Below are 22302 nucleotides of genomic sequence, written 5' to 3'. Positions count from 1 at the left end.
GATGGAGATTGGGGTTAATTACAGTGTTGGCCTGGCTGTCCCCTTTGGCTATGGAGGCTACCTCTCCGTCAATCAGGGAGAATTCAGCTGAGCTCTGGGGGCTGGGTAGGCTATGTCAGAACACACCGGAGTGCGGTGTTCTGTACATGCAGTGCTGTACAGCTTGTGGTCAGAGAGGAAATAGGCAGGCTGGCCCTGCCCTGTGTCCAGCCCTCTGGGGATGGAGCCCTGTGAGTGTTTTTCATGGCACAGACTGCCTTTTATGTCTTGTGAGCTCTGGTGTACACTGGAGTTATCCTTTGGTCTCCTCTGGGAGGGGGTCGTTTTCCTCTGAGGGCAGTTCTTTGGCTGTTCTGGGAGGTGGCAGTGCTGGGGCCTGCATGGTCGGCCTGGGTGTGGGTTGGGCAGGAAGAGGGAGGCTTCACCCTTGGCTCCCCTCCTCTTAATGAGCTGAGCCATGCCTGCTTCTTCTGGTCTCAGGTCTTCGGCTCTCTCCAGGGGGCCTCCCCCCCCCCCCCCCCCCCCCCCCCCGAGCCTCCCTGAGGAGAGAATGAGACTGTTTTAGCCTTTGCCTGTGTGTGTTCAGGCTCTTGGCTCTCTCGGTCCTGGTTTATTTCAGCGCCGTCCTGTCCTTACTCCATCTTGTAGAAATTTGTCAGAACTTCTGGTTTTCTTCCCTTCTCAGCGCTGTGGTGGATTTATCCCCTTTGTTCAACTTACTGTCCTTCGGTGGGATTTGGGGCTGGAGGGGGAGGGGCTGTGGGTGCATGCCGTCAATTCACCACTTAATGTAAACAAACATTTCCAGTAAACAGTGTTTCAAGTCTCACCAAAGAAAGGAACAAGGTTGGAAAGCCAGCTCCTCTCCCTTTAGACGTTTACCTCCTTTTTAGTCAGGCTTGGAGACACACACCTGTAATTCCAGCACTTTGAGGCAAGAAGTTCCCGCCCAGCTTGGACAGTCTAGTGAGACGCCGTCTTTAAAAAATAAAACATCTCTTCGAAAACTTTACCGCCTTTGAAGAACACTGATTGGAGAACTCGTGGTAGATAGCACGGTCAGGCTTTCAGCTCCACGTTTTATTCCAAAGGCATCTTCTGACCTCCTTCTTTCAGATTGTGAATGTCACCGTTGGCTCCTCGCGGGTGGCTCCTCGGAGGGGCCCGGTGAATATCATCTTTGCTGTTAAAGGCATGCAGGGCTTCCTGAACGGGTCGGAGGTGAGCGATTTGCTCAGGAACCTGACGGTGGTGGAGTTCAGCTTTTACCTGGGGTACCCGGTGCTGCAGATCGCAGAACGTGAGTACTTCCTGGCTCCTTGGGAGCGCTGGGGAAGGGGCTGCCAGGATTTTTGTGGGTAGATCTCTACTTTAAAGTATCTTTAACTTTAAAAAGAGACCCAATTGGCGGGGCAGTGGTGGTGCACACCTTTAATCCCAGCACTCGGGAGGCAGGGGCAGGTGAATCTCTGAGTTTGAGGACAGCCTGGTCTAGAGAGTGAGTTTTTCGAGAAACCCTGCCTCGGAAAAAAACGAAAAAACAAGAGAGAAAGAAAGACCCAGTTGTTCTAGAGTGCTTTGGGGCTCATAGTAAATGACATCCAGATGGAGAGAGGATTTTTCCTGTGCTCCTGCTCGCTCACATGTATGACGTCTCCGTCATAAAATTCTGGCCGGAATGGCCCACTGATCACCAGAGGACACACACTGACACAGGCATCCCAGAGCCTGTAGGTTTATGGTGGGGCTCACGCTTCGCAGTTTAAATGAATGTGTAGTGCTGTGCACCTGCTTTGTAATGTCATACACAGTAGGTTCACTGGGCCGTCTTTTCCACAGGACATATTTGACTGAACTCCTGAATAAAATCAGGACTTACCAAGCCCAGCCAGCGCAGGCTCAGAGCATTTCTCTGCCCCTGTGCCTCCCTTTCCTGTGTGCTTTTGAGAATAAAGGGGCACTATAAACAGGGTACTGTTTACCTGTGTACTGGTTCTGGAGAACAGGAAGCCATAGGGATGGGGAACAGCTATTCGGGGGTAAAGGTGGAAAGGACATTGGTCTGCAGAAGGGGAGTGGAGGTGGGTTTGGGGAGGGGGGCTAGGGAATGAAACTTCCGGGTCCTCACTTGGTGATGCTTATGCAATGGGGCATTTCCCCAAACCCATGAAACTGGATGCCAGAAAGAGTGCACTTTACTGTGCATTAAGTTAAAAAATATATAAAAAAGTAATAAATGAAAACAACCTTCCTGGTTGGAGCAATCAGATTGCCAGGCAGCTGGGGAAGACGAGGGGGATGTTTGCTTTAGAAAGCAGTACATCCAGGATTAAGGGCAGGCAAATAAATAAAATAATATTCTTTTTGGAAATGGACCAGCCAAGTATCCTAAACCATGTTTCTTAATGGCTTTCAATATATTATTAATTAAGTTAAGAAGAAGCTATAAAATATGAAGGTGGGGCTGCAGGCCTGGCGCAGTGATTAGAGTACGTACGTGGTGCTCTTGTGTAACTCCTTCTCCAGGGGCCGCTGGGGGCACCCACGCTCACATGTGTACAGATACACATACGAACACACATGATTAAAAATGAACCATAACGCAGGGTGGGGTGGTCCACATCTTTAATCCCAGCACTCAGAAAGCAGAGGCAGGCAGATTTCTGTGAGTTCGAGGCCATCCTGGTCACAGAGCGAGTTCCAGGACAGCCAGGGCTACAGAGTGAAATCCTGTCTTGAAAAAAAAAAACAAAAACAAAATAAATACATAAATCATAAAAAGTGTATATAGACAAGTAGACAGATTGACGTTATTTACATACAACAGTTTTTATTTTTGTACAATATATGTACATACAGCTAAAATAATAAGCAGGAGCACCCAGAGACAGTTCCCAGCAAGCCAGAACATGCTTCACTCTACCCTGACGCATTACAGAAAGCTCTTGGCTCTGAAAAACACAGCTTACAAATGCTTTGAGACGTTGCAGTGACCTGTGTGTGATGCAGTGGTCCGTGATGAGGCCAGAGAAGCCCCTTTCTTTCCTTTTATCCTTCCCTCTCCTAGGGACTCAGAAACTGGTGTCTGTCTGTCTTCATACTCTTGGTATTTGGGGGTCTCGAAGAGTGCTATAGTGTAGGGAAGGTAATGTGTTGTGATTTACCCCATGCTCTCAGAATACTTGCCTTTCTGAGTGGAAACCTGTTTGTCACAGTCTTTTTTTCTCCGACTCTTGCCTTTCGTAGCCTTCCAGTACCCACAGCTCAACCTATCTCAGTTACTGAAGTCCTCTTGGGTCAGAACAGGTATGTTCAGTTTACGTAACGTTTGGGGACCTCTACAGTAAGAAGTCTGTGGGGGCATGTGGGGAACGATGCACCCTTCCTGATTCATAAATTGAGGACAAGATGTACTTTAAATTCTTGGCAAAGAATGAATGAGAAAAGGGATTCGATTTGGGCTATGGGAATGTGTCCCACTGAGTTATGGCACAGAAAGGACCCCTTTAAAACTCATACATCAAGTCCAGGGCAGAGGCTGCCCGGAATCTGCAGTTGCCTCCTGACCTGACGTAGGATGAAGCTCAGAAGCAAGCTGAAAATACTTTTTTTCTGAAAGTATTGCTAGATGGGGTATTGCTAGTTTGGGAACCAGGGTCAGGTATTTAGACAGACTTGGGCACATCCAGGTTGATACACCCACAGATAGGGCCATGTATTTAGACTGAGGACATGATGATATTTCAGTGCAAGGCTCTCTAAGAGTCCCAGGTCCCAGTGTGCAAGCAGCATGTGACCGGTCATGTGGAAAGAGAGTGTCTAAGTAGGGACAGTCACCGTTCATGGGCTCTGAAGCCTGTGTGGCCTCAGCTCTTCGTACATTGCATAGATGCCGTTTTCCAGACCTCAGAGTGTTGAGTGACTTGGCTGGCATTGGACCTCAGAGAGAGCTGAAACCATTTTGGCTGTTTCCCCATCAACTGGAGGATAAGCCGATTATCTGTTGAGATACTTTTGTCTGATACAGATAGCAAGAAGCAGGCAGATGCCCTCTCCTTAAGGGAGACTGTAAGTCTATGTTCAAAGACAAGATAAAAACTCAGACTGTCCAGAAGTTTGAGGGAGCGCAGACTGACGGGACCCTTCGTTTGATCTTGTTAGATGCTCTGTGCTCAGAGCTCCCACTGCTGAGTTCCTGGGGCTTCTTCTCTTCAGTTTGCCATGGACTTGGGCCACTTGGAGGGCCCTTTACCCTGTTCCCATAGAGTTTCCCCCCTTTACGTCTCCCATCTAGTAGTTAGTGTTTTGTGGTAATCTTGTATGGGATTTTGCACATGTGCACACGTGCTGTGGTCCCTGCCCCCCATGTTCGTGACTGTCTGCTGACTTGCTCTGAGTGCATTGTTTCTTGTTGAACACAGTCCTCCTGGGCGTCGTGGAGAAGCAGCTCCATAATGAAGTGTTTCCGGCGGAGATGGAGCGCAAACTGGCCCAGCTGCTCAGTGAGGTGCCCACCAGGAGAAGAATGTGGCGGAGGGCCACCGTGGCCGCTGGGAACAGCGTGGTGCAGGTACTCACTCAGGAGGGTAGGGAGCAGAGGAAAAGACCCTGGAAATCTGCTGTTTTCATGCAAGTGGGAAAAGCCTGACGTGAACTGATTGTTCTACTGAACATAGCAGCCTTGTGAGTTGACTTGGAGTCTAGACAGAAACCTTAGCAATTCATTGGCCTAGCCCTAGAATGCAGGGAGCGTGGAAGAAAACTTACCACTGAGTTCCTGTGTCATCATAAGGCTTTGTTTTCTGAAGAGCAACTTTTAAAATCACCAGCAGCTGACCTTGTTTTATGGTACTAGCAGCATTTTAGAAATGAATCCTTGATGGGGGAGTCGTAAGCAGACAGAGGGACATTTTCTGCCCTCTATTCAGAATTCTCATCTTTCCCACCTCCCGTCAACCTGGTTGTCTTCTGTTACCCAAATTGTCTTCTCTCTGGGAACCAGGCAGGCAGACCACAGGAGCAGATCTGTTTGAATTGAAAAATGACCTATTTAAAGACGCACATACTCACAGAACTTTGGGGGTGGAGTTGCTGTTTAATTCCTGTCTCGGTGTGAATGGTCTGAGTCTCTTTCTCTACCAGTGAATTACAGGCTTGGAGGATCACAGAAAATGGGGTTCACAGAACATTTCAGAAACCCAGAACTAGGGTGAAACCCAGCAGTGAAGGGTGACAGGTGGGCGGGGCGGGGGTGTGAGAACAAGATAGGGAAGTGACATGGGTAGGTCAGGGTGCTAGTTTTACCTAGAAGTACTGTCCCTGTCCACCAGCGCCTTCACCATATGCGTCCCTCCTGGGCTTGCTTTCTCTTCCCCGCCCGGAAACGCGGTTCTTAGGCTCCCCAAATGGTTTCCTTGCCAGGTGCAGTCACCCTGGGGAAGCTTACAGAGTGCTCAGATTTTAAACATTTGTTTTATTATTTTTAATTATGTATATGTGTGTAAGGGTGCATGCATGTGAGTACGGGGGCCTGTGGAGGCCTCTGAAGCTGGAGTTACAGTTGGCTGTGAGCCGCCCGACGTGGGTTCTGAGATGTGAACTCAGATCTCTGAGAGCAGTATGTGCTCTAAACCACTGAGCCATCTCTCCAGCCCCAAATACTAAGAAATGAAAACAAAACAAAACAAAACAAAAAAACCAATAAAGAAGAAAGGAAAAAGCACTGGTAAATGACCGTTAATTAAATAAGCATACAATGAAATAAACATTAAGATGAATTATGAAGGCCTTGCCTTATCCAGTAGCCCATGGCTCCACAAGGGCTGAGTGTGCATGTAAAACAGTTACAGAGCACCAGGAACCTGGGTGATCAGGTGATAAACTGGATACTCCAGCTTCTTAAGGTAGGAACATCACATCTGTGGAAGGTAACCAAGCTTCCTCAGACTAGTGCCACCTGACGGATTGCCCAGAGGCCACTCTCTGTTTCTGGTCTCTACAAAGGATGTTGTGTACAGAAGTACAAGGCTCTCTGCCTAAACCTTATTTTTGAAAATGAAAATACTGAACAGGGGCTAGTGAGATGGCACTTGCTACCAAGGCTGATGACCTGAGTTCGAGCCCCAGGCCTCACATGGTAGAAGGAGAGAGCCGACTCTGGCACGTGCGTGTGAGTGCAGGGGCCTCCTGCACGTTGTCCTCTGTACACTTCCACCCATACAACAAGGAGGGACACGTGTGCCCACACACAAACAAATAAGTGCAATTTAAAAAACTAATAAAAGAGCCAGGCATGGTGGCGCACACCTTTAATCCCAGCACTAGGGAAGTAGAGGTAGGCGGATCTAAGAGTTAGAGGTCAGCCTAGTCTGCAGAGCGAGGTCCAAGCCTGCCAAGGGTACAGAGTGTGACCTTGTTTCAACCCCCTCCCATTTAACAAAAGAGATAAGAAAATATTGAGCCAACATATAACTCTCTAGGAATCAGGGAGTGGGTAAAGAGTAAATCTTTATGTATTGGAATATCCTCTAGCAATTTAAAAAATTAGTAATACAGAAATGTGCTCTGAAAAGGAGCTGTAGAGAGAAACTTGAAGAACAACCCTGAAGTAATACAGAATTTTCACAGGGAACTATGCTCAAGTCTTTAGAGTGGTTTTCTGTAATTGGTTGAATTTCAAGAGGGTTTCATTTTATTTTTTATAGTTTTTTACATGTGTTTTTTAAAATTTCGTCATTGGGCCACGTAATTTTGTATAATATACACATACTTTTAGTCACCCAAGTGGTTGACTCGGAGATACCTTGTATATTGTGGTTCCCAATATATATCTGATTAGCCATCATCCAGAAAGAATGCTGGAGTTAGACCTTCCTATGGCTCCTTCTAGACTGGACAGCTTTCACGGTCTTTAATCAAAGTGGCTACCACTGAGAATGATTTCCATGAGAAGAAGCTGTAGCTCCTATATTCCCCAGACTTTCTAGTGTAGAGGGTAGAAGTATAGGTACACTCCCATGGCATGGTGAGCTTGTTGGAGGTTGTTGGTACAGTTCCAGACTGTCCGGTGCTGTTCTATGCATGCTGTTGGTCCCTTTGTCTCAAAGAAGACATTGAAACAAATGTAGTTGCTCTTCTAGCACAGAGGGACTTTCCTTGTAACTCTGTCTCCACCAGTAGAGAGCACCGAGGAGATTCTGGGACTCCCGGATGTGGTAATGAGCTTTGGAAGAGTGCTGGGACAAATCCCAAGTCACACACTAGGGACTGAGTGCCCTGAGAAGGGGCACTGGCAGCCCGAGCTTCCCTGATGCTGATGGACTCCGTCTGTCGCAGGTAGTGAACGTGTCCAGGCTGGAGGGAGACGACAATCCCGTGCAGCTCATCTACTTTGTGGAGAATCAAGATGGAGAGCGACTCAGTGCAGCTGAGTCTTCAGATCTGATCAACAAGGTAGACCTTCAGAGAGCGGCCATCATCTTAGGCTACCGGATTCAAGGCACCATTGCCCAGCGTAAGTCCAGGAGTTTTACCCTGCCGAGCATGCTGGGGTCCAAAGCCTCTTGTGTTCTGATAGAGAGCTCTGAACTACGACATTCTGACCCGTGTGTAGATTTATGTCCTAAAACCTTGTCCTAAAGTGGTGCTTATTATGGGAGAGGCTGGTTGTTGATGCCCATTTGCTGAGACTTTCTTATATTTTTCTTAAATTAACTTATTAAAAATTACAAAATATACACTCCGTGTGTGCACACACATGTATGCATGCAATGGTGATTCTGTGAAGATCAGAGGACAACTTTGTAGACTCAGGTCTTTCCTTCCATCTTTATGGGGTACTGGGATTCCAACTCAGGACATCAGGCTTGCGTGGCTTTATTTGTACTTTCTTTGCTGAAACTTCTTTATTTTTATTTCCATCTGTGTGACTGTGGCCACTGCTGTTTTTTTTCCTACCTCACACCTCATATTCATGGAGTTACTGGTGAGTCACAGGACCTTACATCAACACAAACACCCTTTCCCTACCCTGTACTAGTTTTCACTTTAAAAACTGTCTTAGGTAAAATAATGTACCTATTCTGTTTTTATTCCAAAATCTTCCATGTCACACCCTGCATGTTGGTGGGGACAGTGAGTCACTCAGGAAGCTGGGAGGTGCCCTCTAGGTTGACTGGCTTCCTTCGGGGTCTTTTAGCACAAAGGAGTCCCTTGATCCTCACTCTCTCTTCAGTGTGTTTCTCCCTCACCCTCACCTCACGCTGCTCCCCAGTTAGAAAGACGTGTTTGCTAGTTCTTATTATTTTTGGAAGGTACTGGGCCCTGCCCTCTGGCAGTGATTGCTCTCAGTACCTCTTTTCCAAATGCCAGATTTGGGGTGTGTATCGAAAATGAAGAAATGGGGAGCAGCATGGAGAAAATAACTCCATAAATAGGATTTTACAAGTCAGACTACTGTAAGTCTTCGCGTGGTGTTTTCCCTCCATGATCCAGAGCAGCCTTGATAGTGTGTGGGAAAACCTGCTCCCCCAAGGAGAGCTATAGGCAGATGTCTTAATAGCAGAGGAGGACTGAAGAACTGTACTGAGGAGAGGTAGGAGACAATGCAAGTTTTATTTTTCTTTCATCAGTGTGTTTATTAAAAAAGATAGACTGATGGACCTGTGTTTAAATGTCATTGTGGATGCATGCTGATGTCCGTAAAATGGGCTCTTCACAAATATACCCTAGACAGATATAAAGATGCAATCAGAAATGACCACTGAGACAGTCCCATTTCAGACATAATCTTGTTATTAACACTTGTAAGAAAGTGGAGTTGGCATAATTTACAATCCATGAACACCCACAGAGACCAAGCATCACAGACATAAGGGCATGCTATGACCACAAGACATGTTTTTGTACTTCTCAAGTAGCTTTGTGTTTCATTATGAAGGTCAGTTATTACAGCCTAGTTTGTCTGTAACATGTAGAACTTTTATGTCCACTCTGTCAGTTACAACTCTCTGGACAAAATCATTAGCCAGCTTCTTTATAACAGGCATTCCATGTGACTCTCAGTCTTCATATAATACCCAGTTTCTTTCATGTAAATGGAGTAATGGGGCTGGAGAGATGACTCAGTGGCTGTGAACACTGGCTGCTTTTGAAGATTACCTGGGTTCAGTTCTGGGCACCCTCATGACCATCATAATTCCAGTTCCAGGGGACCCTGGCACCCTCTTCTGGCTTCTGCAGGCACCAAACACACAGGGGGGCACATTCATACATCTAGGCAAACACTCATATATATAATAACAATAAATACATCTCTAAGATAAATGGAGTGACTCTAGCAGAGCCATATGGATGAGGATGTTCCCTGTGGAGGCGATCCACCCCCAGGCATCTTCTGGTTTCTGTCTTCACATCCTTCAGGTCCAACTTCTGGAACATTGCAGCCCAGTTATATCAGCTTTAAGCTGTTGCACTCTGCTCTCCCTGATAAAGTCAACAATGCAGCTTTAAACTCTTTTCTTTAATTTTATTTTTTTATTTTATGTGTACTGGTGTTTTGCCTGTATAGATATCTGTGTACCACATATATGCAATACCCACAGAGGTCAGAAGAGGGCATTGCATCCACTGAGACTGGATTATAGAGGGTTGTGAACTACCACGTGGATGCTAAGAACGAAGCCCAAGTCCTCTGGAAGAGTAGCAAGTGCTCTTAACCACCGAGGTGTGCCTCCAGCCCAGCTTTTAAACAGTCCCTTTGAAAGGAGGCTTTTGGGGAAATCAATCCCTGTCCCTGGAGACTAACCAGCCTGAGGGCCGCTGTGTGCACTTCCTTTGTCTGATGGACAGTGGTGGGAGAGATGATGTGATACCGTTAGTAGGCTGTTTGGTGTGCCCGAGATGACTGCGTAGTGGGGTCTGTTTCAAATCAGTGAGGAAATAATAAAAAAAGCACTTCCTAACACTGCATGCAGAGCCGGGGGCGGGCAATGAGATTGCTGCCTCCCTCCATGGTGTATACAAGCTTGATTTCAAGAGGATACAGGCACTTTTCTGTTGGGAGTTGGCAGAGAGTTAGGAAATGATGGGGGTGCAGATTTTCATGTACTGGCCTATCCAAGCAAGTCAGCAATCCTCCAAGTGCATGTCACTGACCACAGCATTACAAGATTAACCGGTGCTGGCTTTATTAAATAATGAGAAATCCACAAGTAGCTTCTAGCTGGCCCCAAAGCTAAGAGAAACCAAAGGCAGGAAGGAGTGAGAGCAGGTAGACTAAAAACAATGAAATGTGGTGAGCCATTTCCTCCATCTAAAATACACACGCTGACTTGGACCACACACATGCCGTGAGACCCCAACAAGTTCAGGTGACTCCTACAGAACCTGCACAGGGGGTTCCAGGCCTGTCTGCACGGTAGGGCTTTTACAGCTTAGCTAGCCCGCACAGTGAATTCTACACAGCACACATGTACATCACCCCTCCTGACGTGGCTTTCCATACTAAACATGCATGTGCAAGGACCTGAAAAGGCCCAGCCTGCTTTCCACACACATGGGGCTCTGTGTCCTCACCTAGGAACTGTGTCCGCCTGAGTCTGCCTGACCTCTCAATAAAAGCCCTGAGAGCAAAGACTTAGGGCGGTCGCGTCTTTCTGACTTGCCCACCTTCCCATCTCAAGGTGCTTTCTGCTCATTTCATTAAAAGCTTACTTCACCCTGGTCTTGTTCCCCACTCCTTCCTTGTCCGTGATGCGTCATAACTTGAGTCTCCTGACCTGAGGACCGCTCAAGGCCATGTGGGCAAACATGCTGGGATTTCAGGGCTGGTAGAAGAAGCCTCACTTCCTACCAGGGCCAGCCAGAGGGACCTTGAGGACACCTGCCTCTCTGTGGTTTTCCTAGATTAGAACTCAGAAGAATACCAGTTCTCTCAGCTCCTCCATTGAACTGTCAACATGCCCATTTTTGTTGGTTATTAGGCATCATGAGCTGTTAATGTAAATTCCATCCAGGCCACACTTTAAAATACAGACCTTGTTCTCTCCCTGTTAAACATAAACTTCTCTAAGACTTTTTGTTGGGGGTAGAGAGAAGGCTCAGTGGTTAAGAGCACTAGCTGCTCTTCCAGAGGACTTGGGATGGATTCACAGCGCCTGGATAGCAGTTTACAACCCCTGTAACTCCAGTTCCAGGGGATCTGACATCCTCTTCTGACCTCCGAATGACCTTCTACATGTGGTACACGGACATACATGTAGGCAAAGCTCTCATGCATATAAAATAAAAATAATCTATAATAATAATAATAATAATAATAATAATAATAATAGAATCTTTTTGTGTTGTTGCTCCGTCTCTGAGCAGACATATTTTGATCCTGGAGCAGGAATTAGCTACCATGACAGGAAGAAGCTCAGAGCTTCGTCCCTGCCAATCACAATTTAGGGGTGTTTGAAAAGACAGTGTTGGAAGCTGGGGTGAACAGAGCAAGGAGGAGCTGTACAGCATCTAAGGCTGAGAATGAATGAAGGGGCATTTTAAGAGAGCAGTAAGGTACCAGGAGTGAGAAGGATCAGCAAGGAATGAGGACACAGGGTAGAGGATCGGCCAGCGAGGGAATTGGAAAGGGATGGGAGCAGAAGGGTCCGTGCAGGGTCATCTGAGGCGTGGAAGGTGAGAGGCTGCGGTGTGTGGGCTCGGCTGTGAGTGCAGACAGGCGATTCCAAAGGAGTACAGTTCGCTTTAATGCCATCCAATAATTGACACCTTTAATAAAGCCGTTTCCAGTAAGATCCATGTTCCCAGGGTTCAAAGGTCACAGGTGAGGAAGACAACACCCCGAAACCCCATGTTCAGACTTCCGTTTCCTAACAAGCATTCCCTTTAGTTAAACCCAAGAGTCTTCTTTATGGGGAGTGGGGGTGATAAAGTACATGTATTGGAGGGAAAAGGGAAGGAGAAACTACGTAATTATAATCTCAAAAACAAAAGGAAAAAAGACATCTGTAACCCTGTTGACCTTCTCCAAACCATCTTGACACATATGAACCAGTGGCATCGGCTGTACTCAGTGTTTGCAGCGACCTCCTCCCTTCTTCTCCAGAGCTTGCCACTGGGTACAGAAGCTCCGCCCGTTGGGTAGTGGCCCTCAGGTCCTGGCAGCCAGTTTTCTTCGCTCTATAAATCTGACTGTTGTAGGTGCCTCTCTGCTACGACGCTTATCCTTGTGTGTCTGGCTTTTCTCGAAGAGCGTGTTTTCAGAGTCCGTTCCGGTCATGGCTGTTTTGAGGTTCCTTTCTTGGTCTTCTTTTTTCTTCTGTGTTTATGTGCGAGACAGGTGTCCCACTCTGTCATTCTCCACCCAATTCCTCTGAGACAGGGTCTCTCACTGAACCTGGAGCTAGGCTGGTGGCTGTTAAGCCCAGCCATTCTCCTGTCTGCTCCACAGGGTTTTGGGGTTACAGATGGGACTGTGACCATGACCTTCTTTGACCTGGGTGCTGGGGGTCTGAATTCAGGTCCTTCTGTTTATCCAGCAAGTATGCTTACCTGATGAGCCAGCTAGCTCCACAGTACCCCACTTCCCGCTGAAAAGCTGACTAGTGCTCTGCTGTTTGGGCATACCACATTTTGTTGATCCGTTCACATGTTGATGGCTCTGGGCTTCCCGCCATCATCATCATGGTAAGTGCAGCCATGAACAGCACCATCTCTGTCAGGTTTTCAGGTGCTGAGGTGGACATGCCCAGATGCCTTTGTTATGGTGCTGTAGCTTGTAGCCGGACATTTTTGTTGGGACCGTCAGCTCCCCAATAATGACACGGAGACTTATTACTGATTATGGAAGCCCGGCCTGTACCTTAGGGCTTGTCCCACTAGCTCTTATAACTTAACCCGTGTCTATTCATCTGTGTGCTGCCCCGATGAGGCTCATTTACTTCATCTACGTACTGTCCATCCTGCTTTCCTGCTTCCTTCCTTGTCTGGCTTGCAACTCTGCCTTCTTCCCAGCGTCCTCTGTGCCTAGAAATCCTGCCTAGCTACTGGACGTTCAGTTTTTTAATTAAACCAATCAGAGCGATACATCTTCACAGTATACAAAAAGTTATTCCACAACAGTAACTCGTTGGCTGTTCCCTCTGGTATATAGCACTAGTTTCAGACACCGTTATTTGGGGATTCACTGCTTGGTAGTTTTCCCTCCTGCCAGTAGAAGCAGTGCACTCCGAGGGCTTTTGTCTGCTAGTGCAGCAGCACACCTTGCCTTTAGAATGGTGTCTAGCACCATCAGTAAACATTTGTAGGTAAGGACGCAGAGGGAAGTGAGTTGGTAGAATGGGGAAGAGCTTCCTTCCCAGATCTCCAAGTTCTAGCTCACGTTCTTTCCAGAGACCTGGGGGGTCATGCCTGCTCCTGTTTGATACGGTGCTCACAGCTGTGTCTTGAACATGTAGCTGCTCTTCTCATATTTGAAGAGAACCATTTTGAGTGAGGCTGTACAGAACTCTTTTATGAGATGTTATGGAGCAGGAAGAATAAACTAGACACCGAGAGACTAGAATCGACCAAACTTTTGTCCTCTGGCACATTGTATGTGTCATTGTGATCCCTGGTGTGTTCCTTGTGCGACATGCAAATGTGTCTGGTTTCTTCCGTGGCGTGAGCTGTATGACAAACCCCCGAGTCTCTCGGAGGAAGGCATGTTCTGTCCAGCGAATGAGTGAAGAGCGTGTTGCTGAGGGCCTTTCTCCCTCTGCTCATCTGCAGCTGTGGACAGAGTGAAGAGGCCATCCCCGGAGTCACAGAGCAGCAACCTGTGGGTCGTGGTTGGCGTGGTCATCCCGGTGCTGGTGGTCACTGTGATTGTCGTCATCCTCTATTGGAAGCTGTGCCGCACAGACAAGCTGGATTTTCAGCCTGACACGGTGGCCAACATACAGCAACGGCAGAAGGTAAGCCCCCACCTCAGTATCCACGTGAGCATCCTCGTGGGGCAGAAACAGAAATGCGGAGGGACAGGGAGGGTCTGGTCTAACGGGGGTCCTCTGTCTTCATGTCTGTTTACCATGGCCCCAGATCTCTGTATTAGTAATACAACCCAAGAACAAGACCTGTAAAAACAGATGCAGAGTGAGCCTGGGGTCCACTGTGATTTTAATCTGAGAGGCTCAGTAGATCACTTCATCCTGTGAATGAATTGTGATCTGTTCACTCTGGCTATTTTTGAAGAGCAGTGGCCATCCTTCATATCTGTGTATCTTTCCTCACACAGATCTACTAGATGGCTCTTAGTTTCTTTCTGTTCATGTTGGGAACCCATTTGTGTGTGTGTGTGTGTGTGTGTGTGTGTGTGTGTGTGTGCGCGCGCATGCTCATCCCTGAGGAGGTCAGAAGAGGATGTTGGATCCTGTGGAGCTGGAATTAGAGGTGCTTGTGAGCCACCCAGTATGGGTGCTGGGAACCAAACTCTGGTCCTCTGGAAGATCAGCAAGTGATCTTAACCACAGAGCCATCTCTCCAGTGCCCATTTAAGCATTAAAAATTGGTCCGAGGTGTTTTAAACTTCAGTGCTATGACGGCCTTCGGTCTTCCCGCAGATCCACTTCTTTGTTGTTGTGGCCAGTGGTTGTCTGCCGGGAAGGACTCTGAGAACTGCTCTTGAAGCAGACAGGGCCTGTGTCAGCTGCTGCTCCTCATTTGTTATTCCGTAGATCAGGACAGAGAATCGCAGTCGCAGACTCTCTAGATTTGTTTTAATGCACCTTTCCACGTTTCCCATGCCCTGCTGAACTCCCTAGTGGGTTTTTATTTGTTTGTTTCCTCTCCCCGTTTGTTTTTTAAGTTGATTTACCCACACCTAATTTGATAGCAATTGTTTTAGCTCCCCGTTTTTCTTTCTTTTTTTAAAAGATTTATTTATTATATATATTATTTACTATAAATAATATATATAATATTATATATAAATTATTATTAGTTATACACACATACACACACACACACACACTCACACACACACACACACACAGAGTGTTCTGTATGTGTGCTAGAAGAGGGCACCAGATCTCATTATGGATAGTTATGATCCACCATGTGGTTGCTGGGAATTGAACTCAGGACCTCTGGAAGAGCAGTCAGTGCTCTTAACCGCTGAGCCATCTCTCCAGCCCCCCACTTTTCATTTGTCTCTCCAAGCATTCAGTTTTGTAGAAATATCAATTCTTTTTTTTTTATAATTTATTTATTTTTATTTCATACACATTGCATATATGTCTGTGTGAGGGTGTCAGATCACTGGAGTTACAGACAGTTGTGAGCTGCCATGTGGGTGCTGGGAATTGAACCTAGGTCCTCTGGAAGAGCAGTCAGTGCTCTTAACCGCTGAGCCATCTCTCCAACCCCCCCTTTTCATTTGTCTCTCCAAGCATTCAGTTTTGTAGAAATAGCGATTCTTTTTTATGTGAGTATTTCGGGACTTTCTGTGATTTTTTTTTTTTTTTTTTTGGTCATGAGCTTTCATAGCAAAGAAAATGGTTTGGGGTCATCATCCAGCAGCTCACCTGGTATGAACAAAAACTTCGCCTTCATTCCAGAGAAAGCCTCTAGCTGTAGCCATTGACCAGCATGCATTTCGGCATCCTGTGCAGTCCGTCTGCTGCATTGATTAGCACATGCCTACCATATAAATCTTGGTAGGCTTACTCTGTTCTGAAAGTGATAAGATCAAGCAAATGGCAAAAGAGCAAGAAATCAGAGATTGCCATGGTAACCTTCTGATTTTATTCAGATGGTCTCAGGGGGAAAAAAAATCTATTAGCCTGGCACAGTGGTGCATGCCTGCAGTCCCAGCACTGGCGAGGTCAAGGCAGGGATATCACAATTCAAGGCCAGCTGGGACTATACAGTTTCTAGAAACAAAACCTAATGGGCTGGGGATGGCTCAGTGATGAAAGCATTTGCCATGAACACGTAAGGACCTGTTTAGATCCTCCACACCTACATAAACGCTGGGAGAGTGTGGTGCTGCCTGTAATCCCAGAACACCGGGGAGGAGACCGGCTCTCTGGGACAAGATGGCTACCTAGACTCGATGGATCTTCGAGCTCTGGGCTGAGGGAGAGACCCAGCCTGAGAGTGATCAGGGAGACAGCCAACATCAGCTCACACACATGTGAACATGCATCCACCACATACCACACACACATAACCCATGGAAAAACAAAAGCAAAACAAAAACCATAAATATTACAAACCTCAGCCTCCTAAATGAAAAAGTAAGTTTTATTCTTAAATTAATTATATACCTAAAATAGTAAATAAATAGTATGTCTTATGAATTAATCTAATGAAAAAAATCTTAATTATATCGCAAGCTTGTTGCTGTCAGTATGCTAGCAGCATTTTGTACATGAATATTCTCTTTCCCACCCATCCGCACTTATTTACATATGTGCTAGCATCTGTAGTTGTTACAGTAACAAATGACATGGAAAAGGTGCCTGCCATGGTGCTCAGTGAGTTGCAGCATGAAATCAGATCAACAATGGGGAGGAAAATGTTTTGTTCCGGTGAAGGAGTGTTGTTACAGGGAGACTTAACCCGTAGAGAGGGCTGTGTGTTTGGGTCTTTTCTGTTCTTTGTTTCTGCCATACACACCCCTTGGAGAAGCCTTGTCCACTATAAACTATCGGCGGTCAGCGTCCTTAAGCTGAAAAACAGGGTATCCCCCAAGCTTTCCCCTCTCAGTTCTACTTCTGTGACATTTCCATGTGGCAGATGTTGCTATAAATCAAATGGATGGTTCCAAATAGAACTTCCAGCCTGGGGAGTTCTTTTTCTTCAGGGGCTGCAAGGGTCTCTGTGTACACACTTAGAGCCTTGTTGCCGCAAAGATCTGCGTGGTAGGACCCCAAGGAAGTGACTGCCTGCTCACACCATCAGAGGCAAGACTGTGTCTTCTTTTGCTGACATTGCAGCTCTCTGTGCAGGCTCCCGTGGGTCTGCAGTAGGAAGACCGTGACCCGGTCCCATTAGTTTAAAACAAACCTCTCCGCTCTCTTCTGAGCCTGCACAGCTGTGGGGAAGGGTCTGTCGCCTGTCGCTGAGGTAACGAGTGAGGCCCTGCTGTCCTCCTGTGACTGTAGGACATGTCCCTGCTCCTGTGGCTTTCTCTCCCCATCCTGCTCAGCCCACCCCTGATGCTGCCCTGTGTTACTCTGTGAAATCCTCCAGCAGATCTCAGAGTTGCAAACATCTGGAAATAATAAATCTACTGACCTGCGTTCCCCACCCCCTTCTCCCTGTAACGAAGAGACTGCTTCAGATTGTCTGAGGATCCGTGATTTCTGAAATATGATAAGGGGGAGAGACCAACGTGTCTGAGGTTTCCAGGCAGGCCTTTCCGATTTCCAGTAATAACGGGGAGGCTCCATGGATCTTTCCTTTCTTTGTATTTGCTTTCATCTCTGCCCAAAGCCATCATTTGTTATTATTACCTACAAAACTACGGTGTGGATCCTTCTCACCATAATTGGTTGGATGCTTGTGGGCCCCACGGCAGTGTGTTTCTTCTGATGGGATCAGCCTCTACCAATTATTAGCACAGAACTGTAGCCCCTGGGTGGTTCACACCCTCAGTTGCTACTAAAGTTGGCACTGTGGGCAGCCAGGAGGAGCTGCCCACACCACGAACATCCATTGTCTGGACTCCTAAGTGTTCAGGTCAGACTCAATGAAAGCACAAACAGCAGACACTCTCTCTGTCTTGTAGGGTGATAGTTATGGAGAAGACCCAGTCTCCCCCAAATTGACCTGGAGCAATACAAGCATGGCGAATGTGAGCTAAGGCAGCCTGGAGGGAGGGCATTCTCCGGCCTTCTGAGAGGTGATGATGGGCTGGAGCTGAGGTGTAAGAGCGTGTCGACCTCTGTCTCAGTCACTGTTCTGTTGCTGTGTGGCGACACTCTGACCAAGACAACTCTTACAAAAGAAAGCATTTAATTGGGGCCTTGCTTACAGTTTCAGAGGCTTAGTCCATTATCATCGTGGTGAGGAGAATGGTAGCACACAGGCAGACGTAGTATAGAGAAGTACCTGAGAGTTCTACATCTGGATTTGCAGGCAGTGGAAAGAGAGAGAGACTGATTGGGCTTGGCATGGGCTTTTGGAACCTCAGAGCCCACCACCACTGACACTCCTCCACCAAGGCCACACCCCCTAGTCCTCCTCATCCTTTCAGAGTCCCTTTCTGGTGACTAAGCATTCAAATGTATGAACTGATGGGGGGGCGGGCATTCTTACTTAGCCACTACCACAACTCGGAAAGGGTGTAAGGGCTTAAGGAGAGCTGGAGCAAGCCTGTAAGGAAGGGCACAGCTGAAACTCATGTGACAGGGGACCCATCTCAAGAGCCTTGCAGAAGTCTGTGGGATTGGAACTGGTACCACAGGCAGCCATTGCAGGGTATCCGACAAGGGGGACAGTCTGGACAGCAGTGGTCACTTGGGAAGGCAGTGTGGATAGTTCCTTGAAGAGAAGTGCCACCAAGTACTCCTCCCTAGCTCCAGGCTCAGAATCTTCTGGATGGTTCACCCAGTCCAAGGCTGCCCTTGGTCCAGTGTGGCCTGTGGGAACCAGCACGTTTGAGTGTTCTCCCACAGCTCTGGGACCACAGGGCCCCGGGGGGCCAAGCTGAAGGCCAACAGATGGCTGTAACTCTGCCTTGTCTTCACTTTTTAAATGGAAACACCATGGTGGCTGTGGGGATTTTTCATCAACTGTTATCAGTCACGTAGTAAATTCATACAATGGCACTCTCCACACCATCGCAGGGTGCTCTGTTCAGACACTTTTGGGGGTTTGCTGTATGGTTTCTGTTGTCATCTTTCCCTGGGGGTCAGGTGGACCCTAGCACTGGGGGCTTTGCTGCGTCATGTTCCACCTGGGTCTTGTTACATTTATGGCCCACGGGTTTTAAAATTCATCCTGCGTCTCTCTTGTTACTTGGCTGACCTGCTTTGCCTAGACCCCCCCTGACTTGTCGGCAGTGTGTTCCCGTGGGGCCCAGACAGTGTGGTTGTCTCCCGGATGATATATTGAAAAAAGAAAGAACAAAAGAACCATCTTTCTTCAGAAATAACTGGCCGTAATTTGAATACCGAACACCCGAATTCATCCTGGTTTTTTTCCTTAGGAAAAACCAATTAAAGCCCATTCGCACACGGAAGGTTGGGGATACAGTGCCAGCCTGGCTCTAGTCTAGGTTTTATTTTTAAGGGATGGAAAAACGAGTTCCTAATGGTTCAAAAAGCAGGGTTTAAACTAAAAGCGGCGGCGGGTTCCCTGGGTGGGGGAGGGGTGGCGTTTCATGTAACTCTTTCCTTCTGTGTGTAGGTGGCTTTTGTGCTGTGTTCAAGCGCAGATGAGGGCCCTGTTTTTACGGTAGTTGAAGGTGGTGGCTTCCCACTTGTGAGATGAGCTCTAGTGAGGATGTCTAAGGATGTGAGCTGGGCTTGGTGGTGGTCAACCTGACTTGTGTCCTACGTTGATTCTTGGTTCATCCAGCTGGTAAGCTTGGTGCGTCACCTGATTTTCTTGTAGCCCGGGTCTTAGGTATTTATGGGGCGTCTAGTGTGTGTCACGTTGCGACTCCCGAAGTATTTTATCTAAACTTCCATCGGTAGCTGTAACTGATGTCCTCAAGGCTCCACTGTTTATATTTACTGCTTGGCATCTCGTCAACCAATAGCGGTGAGAGCGCCATCGATCTCATTTGCATAGCCTTGGCATTGGTAGAGCATGTTTACATCTATCGCCATGTTTGTGTCCGACCTGAGCCCTGCCTTCTCCCAGGGGAGGTGGTTGCTGCTTGGCTATGATGGCCTGTGTGGATGGCGTTGCAGAGGCCAGTGCTGTTTGTGTTCTGACCTCAGTTCTTTCAGAGGCCTTTGCTTAGCGGACAGTCTGTCGCTCCTTCAGCGAACGCTGTAATGGGTGAATGCAGTCGGTACCCAGTTCTTTGAGGCACGTGCTTTCCTCCTAGGACACATACGACAGGGAGCTGAGCACTGTTTGTTAGCTGAAGGCCTCACAGGTCAGATGACCACTGTTTCTGTTACTTTTTCACTCAGAGGCACTTCGTTTAGGAAGCTAAAAGACTATGTAGTTTGGAGTAGAACATATGTATAAGATTGCAAATTGCTCATTTGGGGATTTTCCTCATTATCTGGAAGTAATTGGTGTCAGATTGTCAGTTTTCTAGCCATCTTAAAAAGACTTGATAGATAGATGCTTGAGAATTACATGAATGGGTAGATAGGTGTAATTTCAAATAATTACATATTTCCTTAAGTTAGAATAGTATATCTAAAACCGGGCAGTGGTTGGGCACGCCTTTAATCCCAGCACTCGGGAGGCAGAGCCAGGAGGATCTCTGTGAGTTCGAGGCCAGCCTGGGCTACCAAGTGAGTTCCAGGAAAGGCGCAAAGCTACACAGAGAAACCCTGTCTTGAAAAACCAAAAAAAAAAAAAAAAAAAAAAAAAGAATAGTATATCTAAGTCTGATAGATATAGGAACCCATCCTAATAATACAAATTTTGTTGTTGTTGTTTTAGGTTCAGGGGTTGCCTAATTTTTCCTCTACCCATATATACAATAGATGCTTTGCCTTTAAGAGCTCAGCAGAAGCTGGGCGGTGGTGGTGCACACCTTTAATCCCAGCACTCGGGAGGCAGAGACAGGTAGATCTCTGTGAGTTCGAGGCCAACCTGGTCTACAGAGTTGAATTTCAGGACAGCCAGGACTACACAGAGAAACTCTGTCTTGAAAAACAAGCAAAGAGCTCAGCTGAGTCATTGTGGTAACTTAAAACAAATGAGGAAAAAATATTGAGCTAGCAAGTGTGGGCCTTATGAAGGATGTATTGCTGATTGCTGTTAAGTATGTTATTATCAAAAAGATGTTTATTTATTTTGTGTGTGTGTGCGCGCGCGCGCGTGCGTGCCTGAGTACATGTATGTCTACCACATGCATGGAGGTGCCCTTGGAAGCCAGAAGAGGGGGTTAGAGCCCCTGGGGTTGGTGTTACAAACAGTTGTGAGTCCCCTTGTGGATGCTGGGAATTGAACCCAAGTTGTCTTCAAGAGCAGCCAGTGAGTGCTCTTAACCTCTGAGCCGTCTCTCCAGCCCCTTACTTAACACATTATTTATGCTTAAGTTAAAGTATGTTACTCTGCAGCTAGTCTAATAAGTACAGAGGGACAACAGATGAATGAGCAGAGGATGCTCCTGGGGAGACTCACTGAGCAGGGGGTCAAGGGACTGGAACACAGCCTTGGTATCCAGGGACTGAAAGAAGCTAATGAGATTTTCCTGCAGGACTGAATAAAGATGCTGTCTTGGTTCTGTTATTTCTTTCTTTGATTTTATGTTGGAATTTTGATCTTTTTAGAAGTGAATATGAAAATTTTACTCCTTTGTCATTTGATGCAAAAATAAAGACCCAGGCTCTAGGATTGGGGAGATGATTCAGCGGTCAAGAGTCCTGGCTGCTCTTGTAGAGGACCCAGGCTTTGGTTCCTAGCATCCATTCTGTGCCTCAAAATCACCTGTAACTACTTCCAGGGGATCCAATACCCTGTTCTGGAGTCACAGATACCAGGCATGCACACAGATGCATGTACTTACATGGAGGCAAACATTCATACACATAAATAAATTTAAAAGAGACCCAGACTCAGCCCAGCAGAGTGGTGTACATTTTTAATACTAGCATGTAGAGGGTAAGGCAAGAAAATTAAAGTTCGGGGCCAGCCTGGGCTATATAGCAAGACCTTGATTCAAGTCATAACAATCAAAAGCCAAGCTGAGACCTTGTGAACTTGGTGCTTACAAACTCTTGGATTGTGGAGAAGGGTGTCCTTGCGGCCAGGGTGCGCTTCATGTGTCCAGGGTTGCCATGTAGATCTTGAGCACATCCCTTCTAATCTGGACAGACCAGCACAGAACCTGCACCTGCAGGGTGTCCCACGGCCTCCATCTTTGGTCTGTTCTCACTGATTCCTGGCAGGAGGGAGGCATCCAGAAGCGGTAGAGATGGTGTTAAGTAGAAACAACTCTGCTCCTGCTGTTTCCTCTGCAAAATGTGAGTTCGCAGCATCCCAGTGTGGAATTCTCCATTAAAGAAATGCCTGGGAAGCCGGCTACCTGCTCTTGCAGAGGACCAGAGCTTGGTTCCCACCGCCATGTGCCTGCTGCACGGGCATGAGAGTCTGAGTTTGGTCCCCAGCATTCGTCTCCAA

General features: G+C 47.1%; 1 protein-coding gene across 1 annotated transcript in view; it reads left to right on the top strand.

Annotated features, from left to right (window-relative positions):
- The window catches only part of Kiaa1549 (KIAA1549 ortholog), a 78064-nt gene that overhangs the window by 20858 nt on the left and 34904 nt on the right, over window positions 1-22302 (top strand). The window contains exons 6-10 of the mRNA XM_059257018.1: window positions 1117-1300; window positions 3247-3306; window positions 4422-4570; window positions 7336-7513; window positions 13771-13955. Of these exons, the coding sequence (XP_059113001.1) occupies window positions 1117-1300; window positions 3247-3306; window positions 4422-4570; window positions 7336-7513; window positions 13771-13955 (756 nt within the window). The remainder of the gene's footprint in view (window positions 1-1116; window positions 1301-3246; window positions 3307-4421; window positions 4571-7335; window positions 7514-13770; window positions 13956-22302) is intronic.

Source organism: Peromyscus eremicus, chromosome 3 (assembly GCF_949786415.1).
Source record: "Peromyscus eremicus chromosome 3, PerEre_H2_v1, whole genome shotgun sequence".
Lineage (NCBI taxonomy): Eukaryota > Metazoa > Chordata > Mammalia > Rodentia > Cricetidae > Peromyscus > Peromyscus eremicus.
Note: the sequence above shows the minus strand (reverse complement) of the source record. Positions and strands in the feature narration are given on the sequence as shown.